The 24,239-nt window shown below is 45.0% G+C and overlaps 1 protein-coding gene across 1 annotated transcript in view; it reads right to left on the bottom strand.

The window, feature by feature from the left end:
- Positions 1 to 10,979: 10,979 nt before the first annotated feature.
- Positions 10,980 to 24,239, bottom strand: part of SMS (spermine synthase) — a 32,513-nt gene continuing 19,253 nt past the window's right edge. The window contains exons 7-10 of the mRNA XM_027771116.1: positions 23,665 to 23,779; positions 22,127 to 22,206; positions 12,446 to 12,561; positions 10,980 to 11,491 (exon numbers count right to left, since the gene is read on the bottom strand). Of these exons, the coding sequence (XP_027626917.1) occupies positions 11,452 to 11,491; positions 12,446 to 12,561; positions 22,127 to 22,206; positions 23,665 to 23,779 (351 nt within the window). The 3' untranslated portion in view covers positions 10,980 to 11,451. The remainder of the gene's footprint in view (positions 11,492 to 12,445; positions 12,562 to 22,126; positions 22,207 to 23,664; positions 23,780 to 24,239) is intronic.

Raw genomic sequence — 24,239 nt, 5'->3', positions numbered from 1 at the left:
TCTACTGGGTCATCAAGAAAGTCATGACGCATTTTTGCATAGGAAAACACATCATGACTTTTCCGACAACCCAATAATTCTATTTAGACAGCTGGACTACTGCTCTGGCAGAATCTCTTAAAGTTCTCCACCACTTTTCTGATAAAACTAATTGAATATGGGCTGGCAGGTGGCGTGGTGGTTAAGCCGCTGGACTCCCACATGGCTGCCCACAGTTCAAGTCCCAGACCTGGTGGCGTGCTTTCTCACTTTCCCTCTTTGTCTCTCTCTGGCCAAATAAAAATAATAATAAAAACAAATCAAAATAAATAAATCTTAAAAAAGCCTAATAGTTTTTTTTTTTTGGGGGGGAGAGGTTTTCATTATAGGGCGTGTACGCTCGCCAGACACAGAGAGAGAGGCAGAGAGACAGAAAGCAAGAAATCACCCCCCAGGGGGGATGGTCACGCCACAATCCCTTCTCCTCCATTCTCCTCTCGGGATCTTGGGCACACACACACACGCACCCGACATGAGTTTTAAGCCACCGGGTCCGGGATGCAAACCGCGGTCGACTACGTGGGAATCCAGCAACATAGCCATTAGGCTAACTGCTGGTCCCAATAGTTTTTTTTTTTTTTTCAATGATTTTGTATGTGAGAGAGAAGAAAAGAAACACTTTTGACAGGGTCTTGACATGCTATGATCCCCTTTCCCCAGCCCTCCGGTTTTTAGGACCTTGGGCACCTGTGTACATACCTGGTGTATTTTCAGGCTGACTTAGTGGCCTCAATCTGTGGTTGGCCATGTGGCTTCCAGCACCGCAGTCCAGTACACTACATACTGTGCCACTTAGGTTAAGCCTGAATAGCTTTTTAATGGGATCCTATTTTTAAATTTTAACTATTACAAAATGGGACTCTGCATTAAGGAAAGCCTTCAGGCCCACTTTCACTCTCCATGCCTCTCTTCTGCCACATACATCAGGGAGAGGGAAAAAAAAAAATCCCTTCATACTCTGCATTGTCTCAGCAGCAGCTAAGACTCAGGAACTAACATCTAACGGCAAAGAAAGTGAAATCTTTGAAGCAAGATCTTTCCTGGGGCTGTCTCTAAACCAGAAGGACCCACCAGAGCCCGAGCACGTGCGTGCAGCCCGCTGCTCACCATCCTCCGACTGGCGCCTCAGACCTTGTTCATTTCACCCACTGCAGACATCACTGCAGGGCCCTATTCCTCCAGCCTTTGTGATCGCCCATGAGAGCCCTTGTGGCTCTTCTTTGTGTGACAGTCAGAAAGTCTCAAAGACATCATTTAGCCACCAGGACCTTTGCTGCTTTGGGGACATGCCACCTGACCGTCTCCTGTGCTAGGGCCTAAAAGCAGCAGCAGGTTTCTTTGGGTGCTACACAGGTCCCTCGAGCCTTATTCTTGTAACATTTTTTAAATCTGTGTCTAAAAATCTTGCTGGTATGTCCTTCGGGCAGGCAGGAGAACAAATGTGCCGAAAGCATCCCTCGCGTGGTGGTTAAGCCGCTGGACTCCCACATGGCTGCCCACAGTTCAAGTCCCAGACCTGGTGGCGTGCTTTCTCACTTTCCCTCTTTGTCTCTCTCTGGCCAAATAAAAATAATAATAAAAACAAATCAAAATAAATAAATCTTAAAAAAGCCTAATAGTTTTTTTTTTTTGGGGGGGAGAGGTTTTCATTATAGGGCGTGTACGCTCGCCAGACACAGAGAGAGAGGCAGAGAGACAGAAAGCAAGAAATCACCCCCCAGGGGGGATGGTCACGCCACAATCCCTTCTCCTCCATTCTCCTCTCGGGATCTTGGGCACACACACACACGCACCCGACATGAGTTTTAAGCCACCGGGTCCGGGATGCAAACCGCGGTCGACTACGTGGGAATCCAGCAACATAGCCATTAGGCTAACTGCTGGTCCCAATAGTTTTTTTTTTTTTTCCAATGATTTTGTATGTGAGAGAGAAGAGAAGAAACACTTTTGACAGGGTCTTGACATGCTATGATCCCCTTTCCCCAGCCCTCCGGTTTTTAGGACCTTGGGCACCTGTGTACATACCTGGTGTATTTTCAGGCTGACTTAGTGGCCTCAATCTGTGGTTGGCCATGTGGCTTCCAGCACCGCAGTCCAGAACTCTACATACTGTGCCACTTAGGTTAAGCCTGAATAGCTTTTTAATGGGATCCTATTTTTAAATTTTAACTATTACAAAATGGGACTCTGCATTAAGGAAAGCCTTCAGGCCCACTTTCACTCTCCATGCCTCTCTTCTGCCACATACATCAGGGAGAGGGAAAAAAAAAAAATCCCTTCATACTCTGCATTGTCTCAGCAGCAGCTAAGACTCAGGAACTAACATCTAACGGCAAAGAAAGTGAAATCTTTGAAGCAAGATCTTTCCTGGGGCTGTCTCTAAACCAGAAGGACCCACCAGAGCCCGAGCACGTGCGTGCAGCCCGCTGCTCACCATCCTCCGACTGGCGCCTCAGACCTTGTTCATTTCACCCACTGCAGACATCACTGCAGGGCCCTATTCCTCCAGCCTTTGTGATCGCCCATGAGAGCCCTTGTGGCTCTTCTTTGTGTGACAGTCAGAAAGTCTCAAAGACATCATTTAGCCACCAGGACCTTTGCTGCTTTGGGGACATGCCACCTGACCGTCTCCTGTGCTAGGGCCTAAAAGCAGCAGCAGGTTTCTTTGGGTGCTACACAGGTCCCTCGAGCCTTATTCTTGTAACATTTTTTAAATCTGTGTCTAAAAATCTTGCTGGTATGTCCTTCGGGCAGGCAGGAGAACAAATGTGCCGAAAGCATCCCTCTCTTTATTTTTTCAATTGTTTAATGCTTTACTTGGAAGTAACTTCAGACCTCAGAGCTGCACTGAGAACGTTATGAAACTGACATACAGCTCAAAAGCAATCTGCGGGAGACACTATTTTTTTTTTTCTTTTGGGCTATATTGTACGTGTGCTCGCCAGAGAGACAGACAAATTGAGAAATCACCCCCCTGGGGAGAAGGCCATGCCATAATCCCTTCTCCTCTCAGGAGTTCTGGCACAGTGCACATGCACCCAGCATAAGCTTCATGCCACTGGGTCCAGGACTCGAACTGCAATCAGTTATACGGGAGTCTAGCACCTTAACTACTATGCCTCCTGATAGCCCCATGGGAGACACTTTTAAACTACATACATACATTCCTTGTTGGTCCAGCTGGTGGCATGGTGGTCAAGGCAGCTGGATCCCATTTGGCTGACTGCGCAGTCTGAATCTTGACCAGGTGGCTTGTATGACATGCCAGGTGTGTGCCCAAAATTTGAAAAGGAAGGAGAGATGGAGAAGGGACTGTGGCACAGGCCATTCTCCATGGGAGTGCTTTCTCATTCTCTCTCTCTTGGTGAACGCACATGCTCTCTGGCCAAATAAATAAATAAATATTGCTTGGCAAAAGTGGCTCTGAGAAATAACACCAATGGGGGATTCTTGCCTTATTCTGTCTACACTATGATAATTGCAAAACACTCATTTTTTTTTTTCTGGAGAGGTTTTTGCTACAGGGCACATGCACTCGCCATAAAAACAGAGACAGAGACAGAAAGCGAGAAATCGCCCTCCAGGGGAGATGGCCACACCGCAATCCCTTCTCTTTCATTCTCCTCTCGGGATCTTGGGTACTTACGCACACACACCCGGCGTGAGTTTAAGCCACAGGGTCCAGTACTCAAACCACGGTCGACTACATGGGAGTCCAGCGGCATAGCCATTATGCTAACTGCTGGCCCCACGAAACACTCATTTTTCAATTCCAGCACTCCCAGACCCTTAATCACATGTTACTTAGAAATGTGCTACAAGCATGTATGTATGTGTGCATGTGTGTTCCCATGTACATACTGTCCATACACACTCATGATTTCCATTTTTCCTCAACAGTTTATATCTCATTCTTTTACTTAATAATTTTGATGCGGGTCTGGCAGGTGGTGTGGTCATTGAGACACTGGACTCCTATATGGCCAACTGTGGTTCAAGTCCCGAACCTAGCAGCTTGCTTTCTCATTCTCCCTTTCTCTGTCTCTCTCTGGTCAAAATGGAAGAATAATGATAATAAATAAAATTTAAAATAAATCTTTTAAAAACTAATAATTTTGGTGTACAAACCTTTCTGGATTTTCTCAGTGGGAGCCAAGGGCCTGGCTCCACTAAACACAAGCAGCCAAGATTAGAGTCACATGGCCTCACAGCCGGGACTTTGCAGAGTAGCATCGGTGTCTCATCCAAAGGCAGTCTCTGAAGGGGGAGGCCCAGGGCAGGAACTCCACCAACATGGGAAGGGAATGGAGATATTCAAGAGTGTGTTCAGTGGAGATCAAATGGGGGAAGAAAAACAAAACAAAAGAACTTTGACAACTAGTTGATGCCAAAATGGCCGCTGCTCTCACCTATTTGTTTCCCAGTCTGTTTGCTGTATGCCTTCCCAGGTTTCTGCTCCTCTTCAGGACCTTGAGGGCGCCACAAAACAGAGTGGCAAGCCCTGGATTTTACGACCCCCTGCACCAACATAGAACTTTCACCAGTACTAGGACTGTACCCTTGCCACTGCAATTTTGCTCCTTTGATGCGTAAAGATGCAGGGAGCTCTTCCTGTATCATAAACTGCTCCTGTCCTTGAACAAGCCCAACCCTGAGTCATTTCTTCAGGCCAGCCCCTTTCTTCCATGTTGTACTTGGAAAATACAATTCTAATCCTAAGAGTTCTGTTTTACAATGTGCTCCCATCTTCCAAGGTTGGAAATATTTACCCAGTGCCTACTACACATACTTGGCTTTACGTGAGCCAGAGGGCCTCAGGGACTGCTTTCAAGCTGACACTCCAGCTGAGGCCAAGTGGGCTTGGGCTGACAGTACTCCTTCCCCTCCTCTACCATACCTCAGTAACAAAACCCCCAACTCGATGGCAGAGTCAGACCCATACCTAGGTGTCTGGATTCTTTCTTAGCAAGACACACTATCTCTTCAGACATTAAACACTCGAACACATGGACCACAGACATGGGATGAAGACCTAACCAAACCAAGGAGAAAACTCCGAAACCCTGAGCCGTGAAGGGGTCGTGCAATGCACAGGATATGTTAACAATGCTCCCCCTAGCACTGGCAGGATGGACAAAGGGGATTTCAGGTCTCAAATTGAACTCGGATGACAGCTGAGAGCAGGCGAAGGTAGAATGCCCAGAAAGCAAAGGAAAATGGGAAACTAAGTGCGGATCTATGTGTGTGGCCAAGTCTAAGGAGTGTTTCTGTCTCTCAGAAACAGAACCACTCAGGGGAACCTAAGCTACCACCATAACCATTAATCAAGATATAAAACTCTTGGGACCAGCAGTTAGCGTAATTGCTATGTTGCTGGACTCCCATGTACTCAACTGTGGTTCGAGTCCTGGACCCAGTGGCTTAAAACTCATGCTGGGCACATGTGCGTGCATTTTTTTTTAGAGGAGGACGGAGGAGAAGGAAGTGCGGCATGGCCAACCCCCCTGGCGGGTGATTCCTTGCTTTCTGTCACTCTGTCTCTCTCTGTTTGGCGAGAGCACGCGCCCTATAGCAAACACATCTCCAGAAAAGAAAAAAAAAAAGATATAAAACTCTTTTCGAACAAAGTCAAGAATAAAGGATGTCCTGGGCCAGCCCATATGACAGAGGTTAAGCACCACGCAGAGGGAGCCAGATCCCACACAGCAGACCCCAGTTTAAAAACATGACGCGGTGGCTTGAAAATCTTTGCCTCCAGATGGTAGATCACAGAATACTCGGTAGGCAGGGCTGAAATGCGAAGGCTTCTGTGTGACTAGTGTACTTGTGTGTTGGGCATTTGCTTTTCAATAATTTGAGTAGTTGACATGTAAATATTTTCTCAAAAATATGTAAAACCATACTGTTTTGGCTATTACAGAGTCGCAAGCAAAATTATAAGAAATATTTTGAACATTATCTTTAAAATTCAGCATTTTGAAATTTTGAAAGTTAATAACTGTCAAGAACTATGGAGTTTGAGCAAATTTTTTCTTGATATATAAAGTAAATGTGGACAAATGTAAAAAATTAATTAATTAATTAAAGGGAAACAAAAAAAAAAGAAAAAGAAAAACACTCCAGGCGCATGTGCAAGCACAGAAGCACAGTACCCAGGATCCTGAGGGCTGAAGAAATGGAGGAGAGAGGGCTGTGGCATCACCATGCCCCATTGGGGAGTGCTTTCTCTCCCTCTTTCCCAGTTGCTGGTTTCTCTCTCTCTCTGGTGAGCATACAAGCCCTCTGGCAATTACAAAAATTCCTTTTAAATTAAAATTCCTAAGAAGTGGACATAGGAATGATGTATTATACAATAAGATAGCTCTAGGGTCAAGCCAACGTCTACGAAGAGCTACTCTCCGCCAGTCTTTACTACCCTGGGCTTTCCATCTCTGGGAAATGCAGAGAGTAACCCTCCAATGCCCCCTCTCTGGATACTGGAGGTGTGCTATCCAGATATATACCTAGCACGTTTAGTCCACCTCCTTTACCCAGTAAAGTCTGGCTCGATCCTCCACTTGTGTTCCTGTGCACGGCTGCATGGAGGGGCCTGCTCCCCAATGCTGCAGGATGGAGGAACTGCTCTCTGCCATCTCTGCCATGGTCTGCATGTGGTTGGTTGGTGCACGGGAAAACTGTCTGTATTCATGAGATTTCCTGGGCACCCCCAGGGCCCCCAGATACAGGGGATCAGTACACCTGTCCAGTCACATTTATCACCCAATTTCCCAGGGAAATCACATTCAAGAGTATTCAAATAGCTTTCCAAAAGCAGTGGGCTATTTCTTGCCCCCATCCTATTTCTCATTTTTGAAATAATGAGTAAAGTAGAAATCAGTGGAATGACTGCAGCAAATAATTGAGATTTTAAATGGTTCTGGCTGAGGAGAACTGATCTGCCAGTAGTAATTTCAGGTTCCAACAGGAGAGAGAAAAGACCCACTACCCTGCCCTCTGCCACAAAACAATGCAACAATGGAGGCAAAATTGTAGATCAGAACTTAACACCTGGGATCTAGGTGCACAATTCTCAGCACCCAAACTTGGATGGGAAAACATCTCTATTTCTATCTTCACTAATCTCTTACTGAAATCTAGCATTCCCTTTAAGCAGGACTGTGGGCAACAAACCATAGTTCCTGTAACTTGATACTTCAGAATTACGGTATTCAACCCACCACTTGATCCAGCTATGGAACAATAAAGAAGCACAAATACTGGGACCAGCAGTTAGCATAATGGCTGTGTCGCTGGACTCCCATGTAGTCAACCGCAGTTCAAGTCCTGGACCCAGTAGCTTAAACTCACGCCGGGCGCGTGTGCGTGCATGCCTAAGATCCCAAGAGGAGAATGAAGAAGGGACTGCAATGTGGCCATCCCCCCTGGGGGGTGATTTCTTGCTTTCTGTCTCTCTGTCTCTGTCTTTCTGACGAGTGCACATGCCCTATAGCAAAAACCTCTTCCAAAAAAAAAAGTACAAATATTAAGTGATCAATTTTTTGGAAAATAGAACTCATTTGCTTATAATCATATTTATTTGTTTAGTCTGCCAAAGGGCATGTGCACTTGCCAGAGACAGAGACGCAGAAGGAAAGGGAGAAAACACCCCCTGATGGGGCATGATTACACCACGATCCTTTTTCCTCCAGCTCCTCCTTTCTCCATCCTGTCAAGATTGTGGGCATGCACACACGCATGTTCTCCAAGCATCCAGGGCTGGGTTTCCAGTCACATGGTCAGCCACGTGAAATTAGGATCCCTCAACCACTAGGCCATGGAGCCAGCCCAATCACATCTATTTTATGTTTTAAAAGACATGTCTCCAAGGCGCCAGCAGGTGGTGTGGTGGTTAAGGCACAAGGCTCCCACATGGCCCACCTCAGTTCAGGTCTTGGACCCCACAGCATGAAAATCACACCAGCCACATGTGTGTGCATGCCTTAAATCCCAAGAGGAGAATGGAGAAGTGGTGGCAGTGTGGCCATCCTCCCGGGAGGTGATTTCTCACTTCCCTCCTCTGTCTCTCCCTGGTGAATGCACACACCCTATGGCAAACATCTAAATAAACAAAGAGAGATGTTTCTGAGGGGCCAGGTGGTAGCGCAGCAGTAACACAACTGGACTCATGAGGAAGGTCCTGTTTTTGTGTCCTGGAAGCTTCTGAAGCATACTGGGTAGGCACACACATATCCTCACTCTTGTCCATGACCCACACCAGCTGAAATGGGTGGATCAAGGTGTGTGGACCTTTTGGGGGTGCCTCTTTGTCATAGAAGAAACAGCTGAAAAACTTTTGAAAATGTTTCTCAGAAGGGCCGCATGGTTTTCCCAGGCAGCTACTGAGAAGTCCCAGATACCAGTCCAGGGTACAAAAAATGTTGAGAACTTCTGACGGGACCAGTGCCATAGTGTGGCAGTTTAGTGCTGTGCACTAAGAGTCAGATTCCACATGGCGGGCCTCAGTTCCAATCCCCAGCCCTGGAGGCTTGAACACACCAGGTGTATGTGCATACGTGCCCCAAATCCTGACAGCACGGAGAAATGGAGAAGGGATTGTAGCGTCATGATGCCCCATCGGGGGTGCTTTCTCCCCTTTCTTTCTCTGGCAAGTGCACATAGCCTCTGACAATTAAAAAAAAAGAAAGAGGGAACCAGCAGTTAGCATAATGGCTATGTCGCTGGACTCCCACGTAGTCGACCGCGGTTCGTGTCCTGGACCCGGTGGCTTAAAACTCACGCCGGGCGCGTGTGCGTGCGTGCCCAAGATCCCGAGAGGAGAATGGAGGAGAAGGGATTGTGGTGTGGCCATCTCCCCTGGGGGTGATTTCTCGCTTTCTGTCTCTGTCTCTCTCTGTCTGGCGAGCGCACGCGCCCTACAGTGAAAAATCTCTCCAAAAAAAAAAAAAAAGAAAGACAAAAAGTTCAGCTTAAGTGCTTAGAAAACAAAGGGCTGGCTGACAGGCCACCCACTGAGCAGTGCTGCTCTAGAGCCTCGTATACAGGTCAGTGGTAGAACATGGAACACACATGCATGACTCCCCACCCTAGCCCAGGAGTCACCAGGACAGAATGGAATTGATCAATCTGTTCTGACAGGTGGGGAAGAGCAATGCAAACTCTGTGTCAGCAATGGTTAATGCAAGCGAGGAAGTGGACGTCCCAACCGCACAGGCAAGTCAGGGCGCACTTTTATTTTGATATCAGCACTGCTCTAGTCCATTAAACACACTGTTGACCCAGTCTCCTGCCAGCCCAGTCGGATCACCATTAATCAAGCTTTTCAAATATTCAATCACATTTCCAAGAGAAAGCAGCATTGCATTTTCTAATAAATCGATTCTTGATATCTGCTGATGTGTTGAATAGAATATAAACTACAGCCATATTTGTCTTGACTTTAAAAAGTAACTATAGGATACTACAGTATATTCCATCTTGAATTATAAAGGAGACTATAACGCAATAGAACAGTACAGCATTAAAGTAAAATAATTGAGCTAGACCTTCGAACATCTCATTTTGTAGTGAGAAAAAGCAAAGGGGTCTTTTAGTTACTGGAGTTCAGGGTGCATGCTTTTGTTTTAAAAACAATACCAAAGGTGTTAAAAACAATCAGACATCATTCTCCAATACAAAGAAATGGGTTGGGTTAGAATACACCACCATTACCCCAAATAAAAGGATTTATTTACTCTCAATCCTTTTGTCCCCTCACACCAGACCCTTTTCTCTCCCATGGCCTGGCACAACCTGATCCACTGTCTTTCTTAGTTTTTTAAATCCACTGCATTTCTACCTCTGTAGAAATGTAGGTATAAATCATGCTCGCATATTAATAACACCAAATGCACACAGCAGATATACTTGCTTTTCTTTTCTAAAATAGAAACAAACAATTCTACTGACCCCAAACTGTTCTAACTGGAATAGTAGCATCATTTGACAGCTCACTCGAAACACAGAGCCTTTGCGAAGCAGAGTCTGAGCGGGGTGGGGACGATTCATGATATCCACTGACGTCATTTCTAACCTACATGCACAAGCAAAATAAGTCTATTTATTAGTTCCAATAGACTCTAACTCCTTTTATTCTACTTTGTTTCTTCTTCCTGGCCGATCCAAAACAAAAAGAAAAAGAAAAAGGTTTTAAAATCATGTTTGTTACATAGTATATTATTTGTTCCTAGCTTGGGAGAAGAATGTTCTGTGCTGAAGGTAATTCTATCTCAAAAGGAATATTGAATACAGTGCCTCACTTTTAATTCTTTGTTTACTACATCTTAATCTTTGTTTACTACATCTTAAATGAACTTATTCCATTGATAAAACATAAACCTTTATTAAAAACAACGGAATAACCCAGTGATGTCTAACAAGCCAAACCAACATAAGCTCACTGCTGGCGTGGGTTCCACAAACACAGTACCGAGCTCCATGCACATCCCTCAGTTTTGTTTGCTTGTTTGTCTTTTAACTGTTTTGCTGCAGGTCTTTTCACAAACTCTCATCACATATATGTGCATCCAAGAATCTTCTGAAAAAGTCTGATGACAGCTATCCAAAAATGATCATTTTTTTCCCACATATAATAGACTGCTAAGAGTAGGAACAGAAATAACTTTTGACTTTCAACTTTACAGTCAGGCAAATCTTTTGCTATCCTCGGGTCAACTTTATAATGAAGAACCGGGGAATGTAATAGGTTATATATCATCTACCATGGTCGTAAATGAAATCATTACTACTGTTCAAAAAAGGCCCTAAGGCCATCCTATTAGAGCTAAGTGACACCAAGTGGTATAACAGAACTAAAAGCGGACCAGATAGGATACCTTTGTTCTGTGAGATGAGAAGTGAGAAAGAGGGGACTGGGCTGAAATAAAACAACAGAACACATGAAATGACTTTTATAATTTTAATTGAAGCATTGCTATTCATTTTTTTTAACTCTTTCTTATAAGCACCAAATTTTAACATCTAAGTCAATTTTGGGGAAAGAAACACCATCAAGAACTTCCCTCCAGAACAGAACAATGATGTTCATTCCTCCAAATATCCAAATTGAAGGCCTACCAAAATCAAAACAGAACAAGCCCACAGAGAAATAAAAAGTAACAAAAATCACATTCTAGGGGGTCAGTGCATTTAGCAGTCTTTGCTGTGCTGTCTAATCGTCCTTCAGCTGACTTTCAAAAAAATAACACCCTAGCTCATCAAAATATACATTTTCCATTTGTGTTTTTTAAATTAAAAATAATAATTAAAAAAGGAAAACTGTAAGGAATTCACAATCAATTGCCTGACTCATGTGGATGTGGTTTACAGCGTACGGAGGTCAGGAAGGGCAGCACACGTGATGGGGGAATTTCATCTTCAAGGCTTAGCTTTCTTCCAAACAGTGTAAAATACCCACCTGGACAGACAGTCAAGGAATAAAAAAGCCATCATCAGAGAACAGGCATCAGTTACAATGTGTTTACTGGCCCCAGAATTGGAAGATGGATGGAAGTCTCCAGGGCTCAGAGTGCTGTGATGATGAGAATGAAGGCCTTTGAACAAGGCCACTTCACAGCCTGGGATGCCCACCGATGGGACATCTGAAGAGGGGACAAAAATGGCTAAAGGAATGCAAATACTCTCCAGTAACACTACTGCTCCCAAGGCCTCAGGTTTGAAGGAAGTAGTGTGGGGAGGGGAAGAGGAAGGGAGAAAGAGACAAGATGGGGAGGGAGGAGAGGAAGGAAAGAGGTGGTGGGAGAAGAGTAAAGGAGGAAGAGAGAAAAGGGAAGAGAGAAGGAAGGAAGGAGGGAGGCGGAAGGGGAACAGAGGGCACAGGCTGGGGGTGTTTTACACTAGGGCTTCTCCATCTTTTCAGGTGCATATAAATTCCCAGAAGGCTGGTTAAAACAGATCCCTGGACCTTGCCCTCCAGCCTTTCTGATTGGGCAGCAGGTTGGGGTGGGGCTTGAGAATTTGCATGTCTAGTTCCCAGGTGATGTGGCTGGTCTGGGACCACCAATGAGAACCACTGCTAGACTTGAGCCATGTGGGAGTCCACACCCCTAACCACCATGCTACCTGCCATGTCCCCCTGCACATTTTTCTTAAAGACAGAGTCTCACTATGTCTTGATCCTCTTGCCTCAGGCTCCCCAGTCACTGGGACTTACAGGTTTGCTCGGTTATACCTGGCCCTAGCATTGCTTTTAGGCTTCCAGAGGGATTCCAACATGTTGGCAGATCTGAGAACCAGAGCTTTATCCACCACAGAGCTGATTCTATTTATTAATGGGACATAAAAGGTTAAACTGACACAGGGTCTACCTGGGTGTCTGATCTGGCAACATGATGTCCTTGTCAAAGGATACAATTCCAAGTATGAAGGGACACAGACGATCTCCTTCGAGAATTCCACAGGACAATACAGGCGCCCGAGCTGTTCTTCATAGAGCGACAGGGCTTCCGTCAAGTTGACACAGTTCCCCTACACAGAGAGAGAAAACAAACGATGGGATTCTCAAGTCCCAGGGAGGGTCCCATTCATCTAAAGTTCTCTAAAGGAGAACAATTCTAGCTTTAGAAACAAGGTTCATCTCTGGGAACGAGTAGATGGCAGAATGGTTATGGCACTGGACTCCCACATAGTCGATCACAGTTTGAGTACTGTACACGGCAGCTTAAAACTCATGCTGGGCACATGTGCGTGCGTGCATGCCAGAGATCCCAAGAGGAGAATGGAGGATAAGGGATTGCAGCCTGGACATACCCCTGAGGGGTGTCCCTGTCCCTGTGCCTCTCTGTCTCTGCAGCAAGAACATATGCCCTATAGCAAACAAATCTTTCTCAAAAAAAAAAAAAAAAGGTTCATCTCTGAAAATGAGATCAGGCTTCTGTACTTTCACAAATTACAATGAATTCTATTTATAGACTCACTAGCTGATTATCCTTCTACCTCATTTACCAAGCCATTTCAAATTATTAGAATATGAAGCAACAGAAAGCAGTGAGACCAATTTTGCATTAGTGACACACTCATCAGAGTGACACTATGCAATTCGACAAAGACTCGGACACATAACCCATTTGAAGTGCATTTTCTCAACAGTGGTCAGCACTAGTTAAAAAGAAAGATCAGGGAAGTAGTCTTGCTTCCCAGAATGGTTTACAAATATTAAAACCCTCTTAAAAGTCCAAACAGTTGACACAACATTATATTCACACCCCATGACCTCCCCCAAATCTATGATTTCTGCTGAGGAAAAAGAGAACAAAGGTTTGAGCCAGCTGGTAGGGTGATGGTTAAAGCAGCTGGATCCCACAGGCTGACTACATGGTTCGAGTCATGGACCAGCTGCATGAAAAACACACTGGGCATGCGTGTGTGCATGCTGAGAGGAGAATGGAGAAGGGACTGCACAAGCTAATTTTGATACAAATTTTTTTTAATTCAAACATTATTTTCTCATAATATACATTTTTGTGAACTTTTTGAAGAACCCTCACATGCTAAGGACATCCCACAGTTGCCCTAACTGTTGAAAAATGTTCTCTAGATTTCACTATTCTAACGTTTCTCCCTTTCCTTCTGGTCAGTACTTTTTCAGCCTCCCTAGCTACTAGTTGTTCAGGAGATACAGTGAAGATCTGCTGGGGCTGCTAGGAAAGCTTTTGATTCTGAATAATCAACAGAGAGAATGAGCTGAACCCCTCAACTCTCTTCCAGCCTACAGCCCAGATGTGACAAACAGAGCTACAGCAGCGAGCTGGGGACCATGAGGAAAAAAGATGAAAGAACTCGAAGATGCAGAGCACAGAGCAGAGCTTAATCTTCAGTAAACATAGTCACAGAGGAGCTCGCTAGGTGCAGAGTTTGACTTGGTAGGTCTGAGATAGGGTTTATCATTATTGCAAAATTTTCCTCCAAGTGCTTTCCATTACAGATTTGCTAACAAGATGAGTATGTAATTCCACCTATCAATACTTTCTTTTATACCGCTGAAGTTCTTAACATTTAGAAGACTACTGAAGGCCAGCTATGTGGCCTGACAGTTAAGGTGGCTGGATCCCACATGACCAACTGCGCAGTTCAAGTCTCAGATCCGGCGGCTTGAAAAACACACCAAGCACACACACGTGTGCACACCCAAAATACTGAGGAGAATGGAGAAGGGACTGTGGTGCGGCCCTCATCCCTGGGGGTAGTTTCTCACTTTCCCTCCTCTATCCCCCCTTCTCTCTCCTGTGAGCTTACTGGACCTATGTGCTGACCTCATAAGAACTTCTTATTGGGACCGGCAAATGGTGCAATGGTTATGTTGCTGGACCCCGCCCCCCCCCGCCCCATGTGGACGACCAGTTTGAATCCTGGATCCAGCGGCTTAAAACTCACACTAGGCATATGTGCAAACGTGCCCAAGATCCCAAGAGGAGAATGAAGGAAAAGGGATTGTGGAGGGCGATTTCTCACTTGCTGTCTCTCTGGCGAGCACATACGTCCTATAGCAAAAATCTCTCTCAAAAAAGAAAAAAATCTTTATTATTAATCTACCTCAAAATAGCCAAGTACAATGAGACTGGAAAATTATTTACAAATGTAGGCAGCCTGTGATGTAAGAACTGAGAATGGCATTTCAAAACCAACCAGCCAGCCAGTCACGGGCCAGAGATTAAAGCTATTCTGAGAGCTGGCCTTGGTGGTTTTAAGTTAGCACATTCGCTCAGCATGAGGTCGTCCTCTAGGGCCAGCCTATCTAACAACCCGTCATCTCGGGCCGCAGTGGGATTTGGTCAAAGTGCCCTTCGCCAGCATATAATTTGGTTTCAACATCAAGTTCACTATGAGAGCACATAAACACCACCCATGTAATTTAAGGTTCACAAATAGAAAACACTGCCTGGCTGTTTTTAGAACACATCACCACCAGGGAAGCTATAGAATGGAAATGCCACCAAGGTGCACAGTGAAACGGTTTTCTTCGCCATCTTCAAAGAGACACCACTCTCTCTCTTTATGGAGAGTATATGGGAGAACAGCCTTACAGAAAATAGGGTGAGGAAGTGAGGAAATAGCAAAGTTTCCATTTCTTCTTGCCCAACACTGTCAAGAAGCAGTCTTAAAAAAGGGAAAAAAAAAGAAAGAAACTCACCACAAATATAGACCTACTCCAAAAAAGTGACAGGACACATTTTAATTTCCTGTCCATTTAAATGGAACACTTTTTTCTTTTCTTTTTAAGAAAGATACATGAGAAATACAGAACTCTAATAGCAAAGATTTAAACACTTCTATTTTTTTTGTGGAGAGGTTTTTGCTATAAGGCGTGTGTGCTCGCCAGACAGAGAGACATAGAGACAGAAAGCAAGAAATCACCCCCCCAGGGGGGATGGCCATGCCACAATCCCTTCTCCTCCATTCTCCTCTCAGGATCTTGGGCATGCACGCACACGTGCCTGGCGTGAGTTTAAGCCACCGGGTCCGGGATGCGAACCGCGGTCGACTACGTGGGAGTCCAGCAACATAGCCATTATGCTAACTGCTGGTCCCAGAATTAAACACTTCTTAAGGATAAAAAGGAAGGGATGGTAGCACACCTAGGGGTTACATCGCAATTCAGTAGCTTAGGTTCTAGAAATTTCTCCTTGACCCATGTTAGATGTGAGTAGGTAACACTTGCTTTTTTACTTCATAGATTTCTTTATTGTTTGCATCTTTTCAACTTAAGTTAGCATGTATAATTTCTATAATATAAAACAACAGGTACAGAAGAATATATCCTTGACAACACCTTTTTAAAAAAAGTCAAATTCAAAGGCAAGGAAAACTGAACAATATGATGATTTAGGAAATCACACAAAGAAAACACAGGAACAGAAAAAAGGAGACTGTGGATGGGCTATTTCTAAAAAGCAGCCAGGAATAGAGAGGAGTGTGGACACGCCAAAGATCCTGGTACCATCTAGCTCTCAAGCTGAATAAGGACCCGGGGGCTGTTAGTACTTTTCATGACTTTCATGCATGCTACATTTTTTTTTTGAGGGATAGCTTTCTGCTATAGTGTGGGCTCACCAGAGATACAGAAAGACAGAAAGTGAGAAATCACACCTCCCCCCCAAGGGGCATAGACATACCACGATCTCTTCTCTTCTTGGGATTTTGGGCACACATGTATATGTACCCTGCATGAGTTTCAAGCCTCCAGGTCTGGGCCTCAAGCCTCTGTTGGCCTTGTGGGAGTCCAGAAAAATAACCATAACACCATCTGCCGGCCCCCATACATAGTCTTGTATGTCTCAAATAATCTACAGCTGGGGACAATAGGTGGTATGGTGGTTAAGGGCACTGGACTCCCACCTGGTTGACCACAGTGAGTCCTGGTGGCTTGCTTTATCATTTTACACCTCTTTCTCTCTCTCTCAGTCTGTCTCTTGAAAGGAGAGTGGAAGGGAGGGAAGGGAAGGGAGAAAGAAAAGAAAAAAAGGGAGGGGAAGGGAGGGAAGGGAAGGGAGAAAGAAAAGAAAAAGGGAGGGGAAGGGTGAGTGGAAGTGAGGAAGGAAGGGAGGAAGAAAAGGTTAAATAAAATAATTCTTTAAAAAAAAAAAAAAACCCTACAGCTTTTCAAAATGGGAGTGGGAAAGAGAAGGGACGGAGAGGTTGAGTCCCAGGACCTGCCTCCTCATTCAATGAGAGCAATTTCACCCCGATTCAAATTACACTGGTCCCCCTGTGCCAGCCGGATTTCCAGACATTCCATGACATGTCTCCAGCTTCATGGCACACTGACACATTGGGGGGGACTGTGTCACTCCCAAATTCATGCGACGAAATCTGTTTCTGATGGGATCCGAAGGGTGATTGCGAGGTGAAGCCCTGGGAGGTGATCAGGATTAAGGTCATCAGAACCAGAAGATAGCATAATGGTTATGCTTCTAGACTCCCAGGGTTGACCGTGGTTTAAGTCCCAGACCTGGCGGCTCCGAACTCATGCTGGGCATGAGTGCGTTGTTGTTCAAAATCCTGGTGTGGCCATCTCCCCTGGGTGGTGATTTCTTGTTTTCTGTCTGTGTGTCTCTCCAGCAAGTGCATGTGCCCTATTGCAAAAATCCCTCTTAAAAAAAAAAAAGGAATAAGGTCATCAGGGCGGTGCCCTTATGACTGATTCCTGGTGGGTTTATAAACGGAGACATGGACACAAGCGACATGTGCACATTCCAGCTCTCTTGCCACGGATGGCCTGTGCCACCTCAGGACTGTCCGCCAACAAGACGACCCTTACCAGAGGTGGCTTCTCTTGACCTCAGACCTCCAACACTGTGCTAAGTAAACTGCTGTTCTTTGTATGTGAACCAGATGCAGGTGTTTGCAATCAGCAACAGAAAGAGGGAAGAATCCACATGGCAACAAGTGTCGTGGCCAACTTGCCACTGTTTTTCACAAGAACATTTAACTTCTGTAAAACAGTATGTATTTTCAACCCATTCATATTCCAGTTCTAAGCTATATACTCAGGCACAGGGGCATGGCAGAAATGGAGGCTGGATCCTACCTCCTCAGCAGGTCACCTGGCAGTTACAAAGAGAATCATGCTGTGGCAATTACCTCGATATATCTGGAGTCATACCACCCTGCTTCCTTTTCTATAAAGCTTTTTTTTTTCTTCCTTGCCAGAGAACACATTCTGTCTCACCAGAGAGCGACGGGAGAAAGCACCCCTCCAACGGGGCCTGGTGATGCAGCAATTTTATTTCTTTTTTTCCTTAAAGAATTATTTTATTTAACTTTATTTACTTAAATTAGACCAGAGGGGTGGAAGGAAGGGAGGGCGGGAGAGAGAGAAAGTGAGAAAGCAAGCTGCCAGGTCCAGAACTTGAACCGCGGTTGGCCACATGGGAATCCAGCACCCTTAGCCATCACACCACCTGCTGGCCCCACAGCAATTCTATTTCTATCATTCCTTCTTCCCATCAGGATTTTGGGTACATGTGCACATGGGCCCAGCATGTTTTTTAAGGTCCCTGGGTCAGGATTTGAACCATAGTCAATGCGGGATCTGGCTTCTAAAGCATAGTACTTAATCACTGCACTATGAGACCAGCCCAACTACTCTACTTCTTGACTTGACCACTGCTTCGTGGAAAAGTCTATATACTCCTAAGTTCATATGAATCACAGCACGGGACACGTTCAACTGCCACATATGCTGCATCATCCCAGGGGCCATGACAGCAGTTTGTGTTTCGAACAATCCCTGGAAACCAGCACAGTCCTAGGCACATAATACTTGTAGTTTTGGATAGAAGTCAGTGGCAGAGGCAGGTTATCCAAACCTGGGTCATTAATATTTTCTAATGGGCTATGGTGGTCTTCTAAGCAAGCGCTTCAATCAGTCTTCAGTACTAAGATGTTTCCCTGTAGGAGGAAGTCTCCCAGGCAAATATTCAGAACAAAAAAACCTGCTGCATGCTGGGCACATGTGCACATTCCCAGGATCCTGGCAGGATGGAAAATTAGAAGAAAAACGATTGCGGCATGAACAAGCCCCATTAGGGAGCACTCTACCCCCCATCCCATGCATGCCCTCTGGCATTAAAAAAAATTACATTTTCTCTTTTTAGATTTATTTCCTTTCATGAGAAACAACACACGTGAGAAAGAGAAAGACAGGGACTCGGACAGGGTTTCATCAAGCCTCAACTCCCTTCCCTTGCCTTCCAGCTAGCCATAGGCAGGATCCTGGGCTTTCCCGCATCCCGCATGTTTTCAGGTCAGATTGGGACTCAAACTCATCGTCAGTCATGTGACTTCCAGCATGGTGGATCACTCTGCTACCAGCTGCATGAGGACATACTTTCTAACTCTACCTGTTGGCTACTACAAACTGACGAGTTCACAGCGGATCTGAATTTTTCTCAGTCTCTTTTGGTTAAAGATTCCAGAGTTTGGCATTCCTCTATGTGTAGAAGGGTAAGAGAACAATTCCATAGGTTCATTCTGTGTAAGAAATGCCCATCAGGAGAAAGCCCGACTGGCTTGCTTTTGCAATAAGAAGCCCTCACTGAATAGGCTTCACCAGAGATTTCCTACAAAGCAGGGATCAGCAGGTTTCCTTTTAAAAAAGGGCGAGAAGGAAACGATCATAAGCCGTACAGTTCACACAGTCCCACCACAACCACTTAGCTCTGCTGCCAAAGTAGCCTGAGAGCAGCCATAGATACCAGGTCTGGAACGGGCATGGCTGTGCACCAAGAAAACGCCACAGAAACAAGCAGGAGGCCAGATTCGGCCTGTAGCTCACAGACCCCCAGCTTTAAAGAGTCAAGGCTAAACCATGTTTTTGTTTGTTTATTTTAGAGAGATTTTTGCTATTGGGTATGTGTGCTTGCCAGAGAGACACAGAGAGACAGAAAGCAAGAAGTCAACTCCCCAGGGGGGATGGCCACGCTGCAATCCCTTCTCCATTCTCCTCTCCAGATTTTGGGCATGCAGGTACATGCACCCAGCATGAGTTTTAAATCACCCAATCTGGGACTCAAACCACGGTTGACTATGTGGGTGCCCAGTGACATAACCATTATGCCATCCTGCTATCTACTGGTCACTCAACCACATTTTAAATTATCATATCTAGGGTCCAGCAGGTGGTGTAGTGGTTGAGGCACTGGATTCCCACTTGGCTAACCAGATTTTGAGTCCTGGACCTGGTGGCTTGAAACTCACACCAGGCAAAGAAGCATGTGTGCCCAAAATTACAGGAGAATGGAAGAGAGGGGATTGTAGCATGGCCATGCCCCCTGGGGGTTGTTTATCACTTTCTCTCTGTCTCTCCAATGAGTACATGCACCCTATAGTAAAACTCTCTCAACAAAATCATTTATAAATATCATGGGTGGGGAGTGGAAATAGCCATCTATAGACAGTTGTTTGCTTTCCTCAAAGCTTCCTAGCACTTTCATCCAGTGCAAAGTCCTGGATCAATCGTCTCCTGGCTGCAGGTCTGGCAATGGGGAAGAGGAGAAAAAGAGGATGGGACTGGGACCAGCAGTTAGCGTAATGACTATGTCACTGGACTTCCACGTAGTCGACCGCGGCTCACGTCTCGGACCCAGTGGCTTAAAACTCACGCCGGGCGCGTGTGCGTGCATGCCCAAGATCCCGAGAGGAGAATGGAGGAGAAGGGATTGTGGCGTGACCATCCCCCCTGGGGGGTGATTTCTCGCTTTCTATCTCTCTGTCTCTCTCTCTGTCTGGCGCGAGCACGCGCCCTATAGTGAAAAGCTCTTAAAAAAAAAAGTAAAGAAAGAGGATGGGCTCGAGCTTGAGCTCAAGGTGGCGAATCTTAGAGTCATTATGCCATTTTCTTAGTCTCAGATTCTATAAAATGTCCTTGCCTCCCCAGAATGAAGCTAAGATCTCTATCTATTCTTGACATATAAATATACTAATCCTTTGTTTTGTTTTTTTTTTTTGGAGAGATTTTCACTGTAGGGCGCGTGCGCTCGCCAGACAGACAGAGAGAGACATAGAGACAGAAAGCGAGAAATCACCCCCCAGGGGGGATGGCCACACCACAATCCCTTCTCCTCCATTCTCCTCTCGGGATCTTGGGCACGCACGCACACGCGCCCGGCGTGAGTTTTAAGCCACCGGGTCCGGGACACGAACCGCGGTCGACTACGTGGAAGTCCAGCGCCATAGCCATTACGCTAACTGCTGGTTCCCTACTAATCCTTTGTTTAAAAAAACAAAAAAAGCTGGAGGGGTGGGAGCTCTCCTGTAAACTGAGAACTCACAGACCAAAATGAAATATTACATAAGTACTTAACTTTTATTTACAAATCAAGAAAATTTTTAAGTTTATGTAATCTTTTCTTTCCACAAGAGAAAGACAGAGACAGGCACCCACAACAGAACCCTTACATTGCAATCGACCTCCAGTCTCTGCCAACCCTGATCTTGTGCCCAGTGTGCTTGGGGAGGTCCCAGGATGTGAACCTAGGATGTTTCCCATGCGGGTCCAGTTGTGTTCCTGCTGTGCCAAGGCCAAATCTAGGAATTGTTGTACCAAGTAAACAGAATAGATTGTCAACTGGTTGCTTCTGTTGTCATTTTCAAAACTTTGTAGAGAGGATTTTATTAAATTATATAAGTATATATTTTTATATATTTCAACATTTTTTAAAAAATAAGAATTCCCTAGTCAATGAGAAAAACGTTATCATTTGCTTCCATCTGATGGCAGGAGCTTGTACTACAGCCAAAGCTGTTTACCAAATATATGTTGATCAACAGGCTTTCCAAAGTTCCTAGAGAATGAAGATGAAAAAATAAAACCACAGTCTCTGTCTCCATCTAGTGGCAGCAGGTCATACTGCAGCCAAAGACTAGGGTTGAAAAATCTTGTTTCTTGGTAACAGTAAACAAGAACTCATAATTCCCAATAGATGACAGGTCAGCTTATTTAAAAACTTAATGCTTGAGACCCAGTCCACCACTTGGGAGGCTAGAAGCCACAAGGGAGGCCGGAGTTTCGTTCCCAGGCCAACCTGAACATGCCAGGTGCTGTTGAGCAGGCCTATGACCCTAGCTAACTGGGAGACTGAAGCAAGAGATTTTGACACAAGACTCCATCAAAGATATCTGTTTCACTCCAACCATATCTCTCATAAAGAAAAAGAAAACTTACTGCTTTAAAGAACATAATCCAATGTTGCTGTTCTATCCTTAGCAGACATAAATTTCAAAATACAAATTTTCTTTTTTGTAGAGAGGTTTTTGCTATAGGGTACACGCACTCACCAGAGAGATAGCGAGAAATCCCCTCTAAGAGGGGATGGCTAGTCACACTGTAATCCCTTCTCCTCCACTCTCCTCTCAGGATTTTGGGAACACACGCACAAGTATCTGGCATGAGTTTTAAGCTGCCGGGTCCAGGACTCATACCACGATCAACAACGTGGGAGTTCAGTGATATAACCATTATGCCATCTGCTGATCCCCCAAAATACAAAATTCTTATTTAGAGTTCTGGAAAGAAAACAGTTTGGTAGCCTACCTGTGTGAAATATTTCCCATCCTGTTTCAACACTTTCATTGAGAGGTCAAGAATCAGTCTGAGAAACTCCCATGTGGAATCTGGATGGTTAAAAAAAGAAGTTTCATAAATATGGATTTGCATGTATTAACGTCATCTAAAGTCAAATATTCACTCTAAAACAAAAGTGAGAGAAGGAAAATGGGAAAGTGAGAGAGAGCCATAAGCTAAAATCTGTATTCCAGAGCCCCTTCATGATTATGCATGGTCACATGCCAGTGTCCGGTGTGGGTGTGTACACAAGAGCTAGTTCACAATCAAATGTAATCCCCTGAGCACTGCTCTCAAGATATCAATAAAGACTCCACCAAAAGACAGTGGCTGGGAACCAGCAGGTGGCACAGTAGTTAAGATGCTGGATTCCCACATGGTTGACCACAGTTCAAGTCATGGACCTGGGGGCTTGAAACTCATACCGGGCGCATGTGCATGCATACCCAAGATTCTGGGGTGCGGGGGGAAGAATGGGGGAGAAAGGATTATGGATTGCAGTGTGGCCATCCTCATGTGGCCATCCTGGGGGGGGGTGTTTTCTTGCTTTCTGTCTCTGTCTCTCCAGGGAGCACATATGCCCTATTGTAAAATTCTCTCCCAAAAAGCAATGGCTGAAATTGAATGGAAACTACCTTAAGTGAAGTGGAAAGCAACAAGAGCCCAATAAAATCTGCAAGGGTCATTACATTGTTACCCAGTGGAAACACAATTTATAAAAAAAAAAGATCAATGGGGCCAGCAGGTGTTGTGGTGGTAAGGTGCTGGATTTCCACACAGCTGACCATACCTCAAGACCCAGAACTGGTAGCTTGAAACTCACACTAGGTGTGTATACATGTGCCCAAACTCCCAGGAAAAGGGACTGCGGCATGGCCATTCCCCTGAGGGGCAATTTCTCACTTTCCTTCCCCCAGTTTCTCTCTCTCTCTCTCTCTCTCTCTCTCTCTCTCTCTCTGTCTCTCCAATGAGTGCACGCATCCTATGGCAAAAACCTTAAGGAAAAAAAAAAAACACAGAAAACACGCCAGCAATGATTTACAACTCATGATCTGAGAGGAGAGGACATATCTCTGTTGTCAGTTAGAAAAGTCACCAAGCTTTCCTAGTCCCAGGTAAAAATCATATACTGCAAATAAATAATCAAGTGATTTAATGTCCCAATGATTTATGAGTCATTTTAGTTAACAACTGCTTGAAATGATAGAGACCAATTCATTCATTTAGTGGCAGGACCAGAATGAAAGCCAAGTCCAGTTTCAACCATCTTTCCACCACAGGCCTCAGCTTAATTCCCTTTATTAAAAAACAAACAAAAAAATAAGACCTTAACTATTGGGTCGTCAGAGAAGTAATAATGTATTTTCTATGCAAAAATGCATCATGACTTTTCAGATGACCCACTAGATAATTTCCAAGCTCCTTTGGCCCTCACATGGTGCCAAGAGAAACATTTCTATGAACAACATCTTGGCTATAAAAAAACACACACAACAAACAGAATGTACCTTCTTCTGGAGAGGTGGAGATTGGAACAGCTGTCAAATCATTAATCACATAATCAAACTCTCTCCCTTCTTTGGCGTACCTCTTCAGTACTGGAATACAGTCTTCAATAAGAACCTTCCAGAGAAAACAGAAACAGATGACTGAGCCAACACATGAACGTACTTAAACAACACTAGTAGGGGATGGGGAACATGCAAGCTGGGGCTGGGATCCACAGCACTGGCCACACGGGCCACCACCCTCATCCATGTCTGTACGAGCGAAAGCTGTGTGCTTGCTTTCTATGCATTCTGAATTCATCTAAACACCAATGCTATGGGTGCAATTATTTTCTCCATTTTACCAATGGACAAACAAACTTGAGAGGTTACAGAGCATACTCAAAAGTACTCATAAGAAACAGAGCCAGGGACCAGAAGTTAGCGTAACTGCTACGTCACTGGACTACCATTTAGTCAACCCGGACCCGGTGGCTTAAACTCGCACCAGGCACATGAGCGTGCATGCCCAAGATCCCGAGAGGATGAAGGAGAAGGGATTGTGGCGTGGCCATTCCCCCCGGAAGGTGATTTCT

The sequence above is a fragment of the Tupaia chinensis genome, unplaced genomic scaffold (assembly GCF_000334495.1).
Source record: "Tupaia chinensis unplaced genomic scaffold, TupChi_1.0 Scaffold000184_1, whole genome shotgun sequence".
Classification (NCBI taxonomy): domain Eukaryota; kingdom Metazoa; phylum Chordata; class Mammalia; order Scandentia; family Tupaiidae; genus Tupaia; species Tupaia belangeri.
Note: the sequence above shows the minus strand (reverse complement) of the source record. Positions and strands in the feature narration are given on the sequence as shown.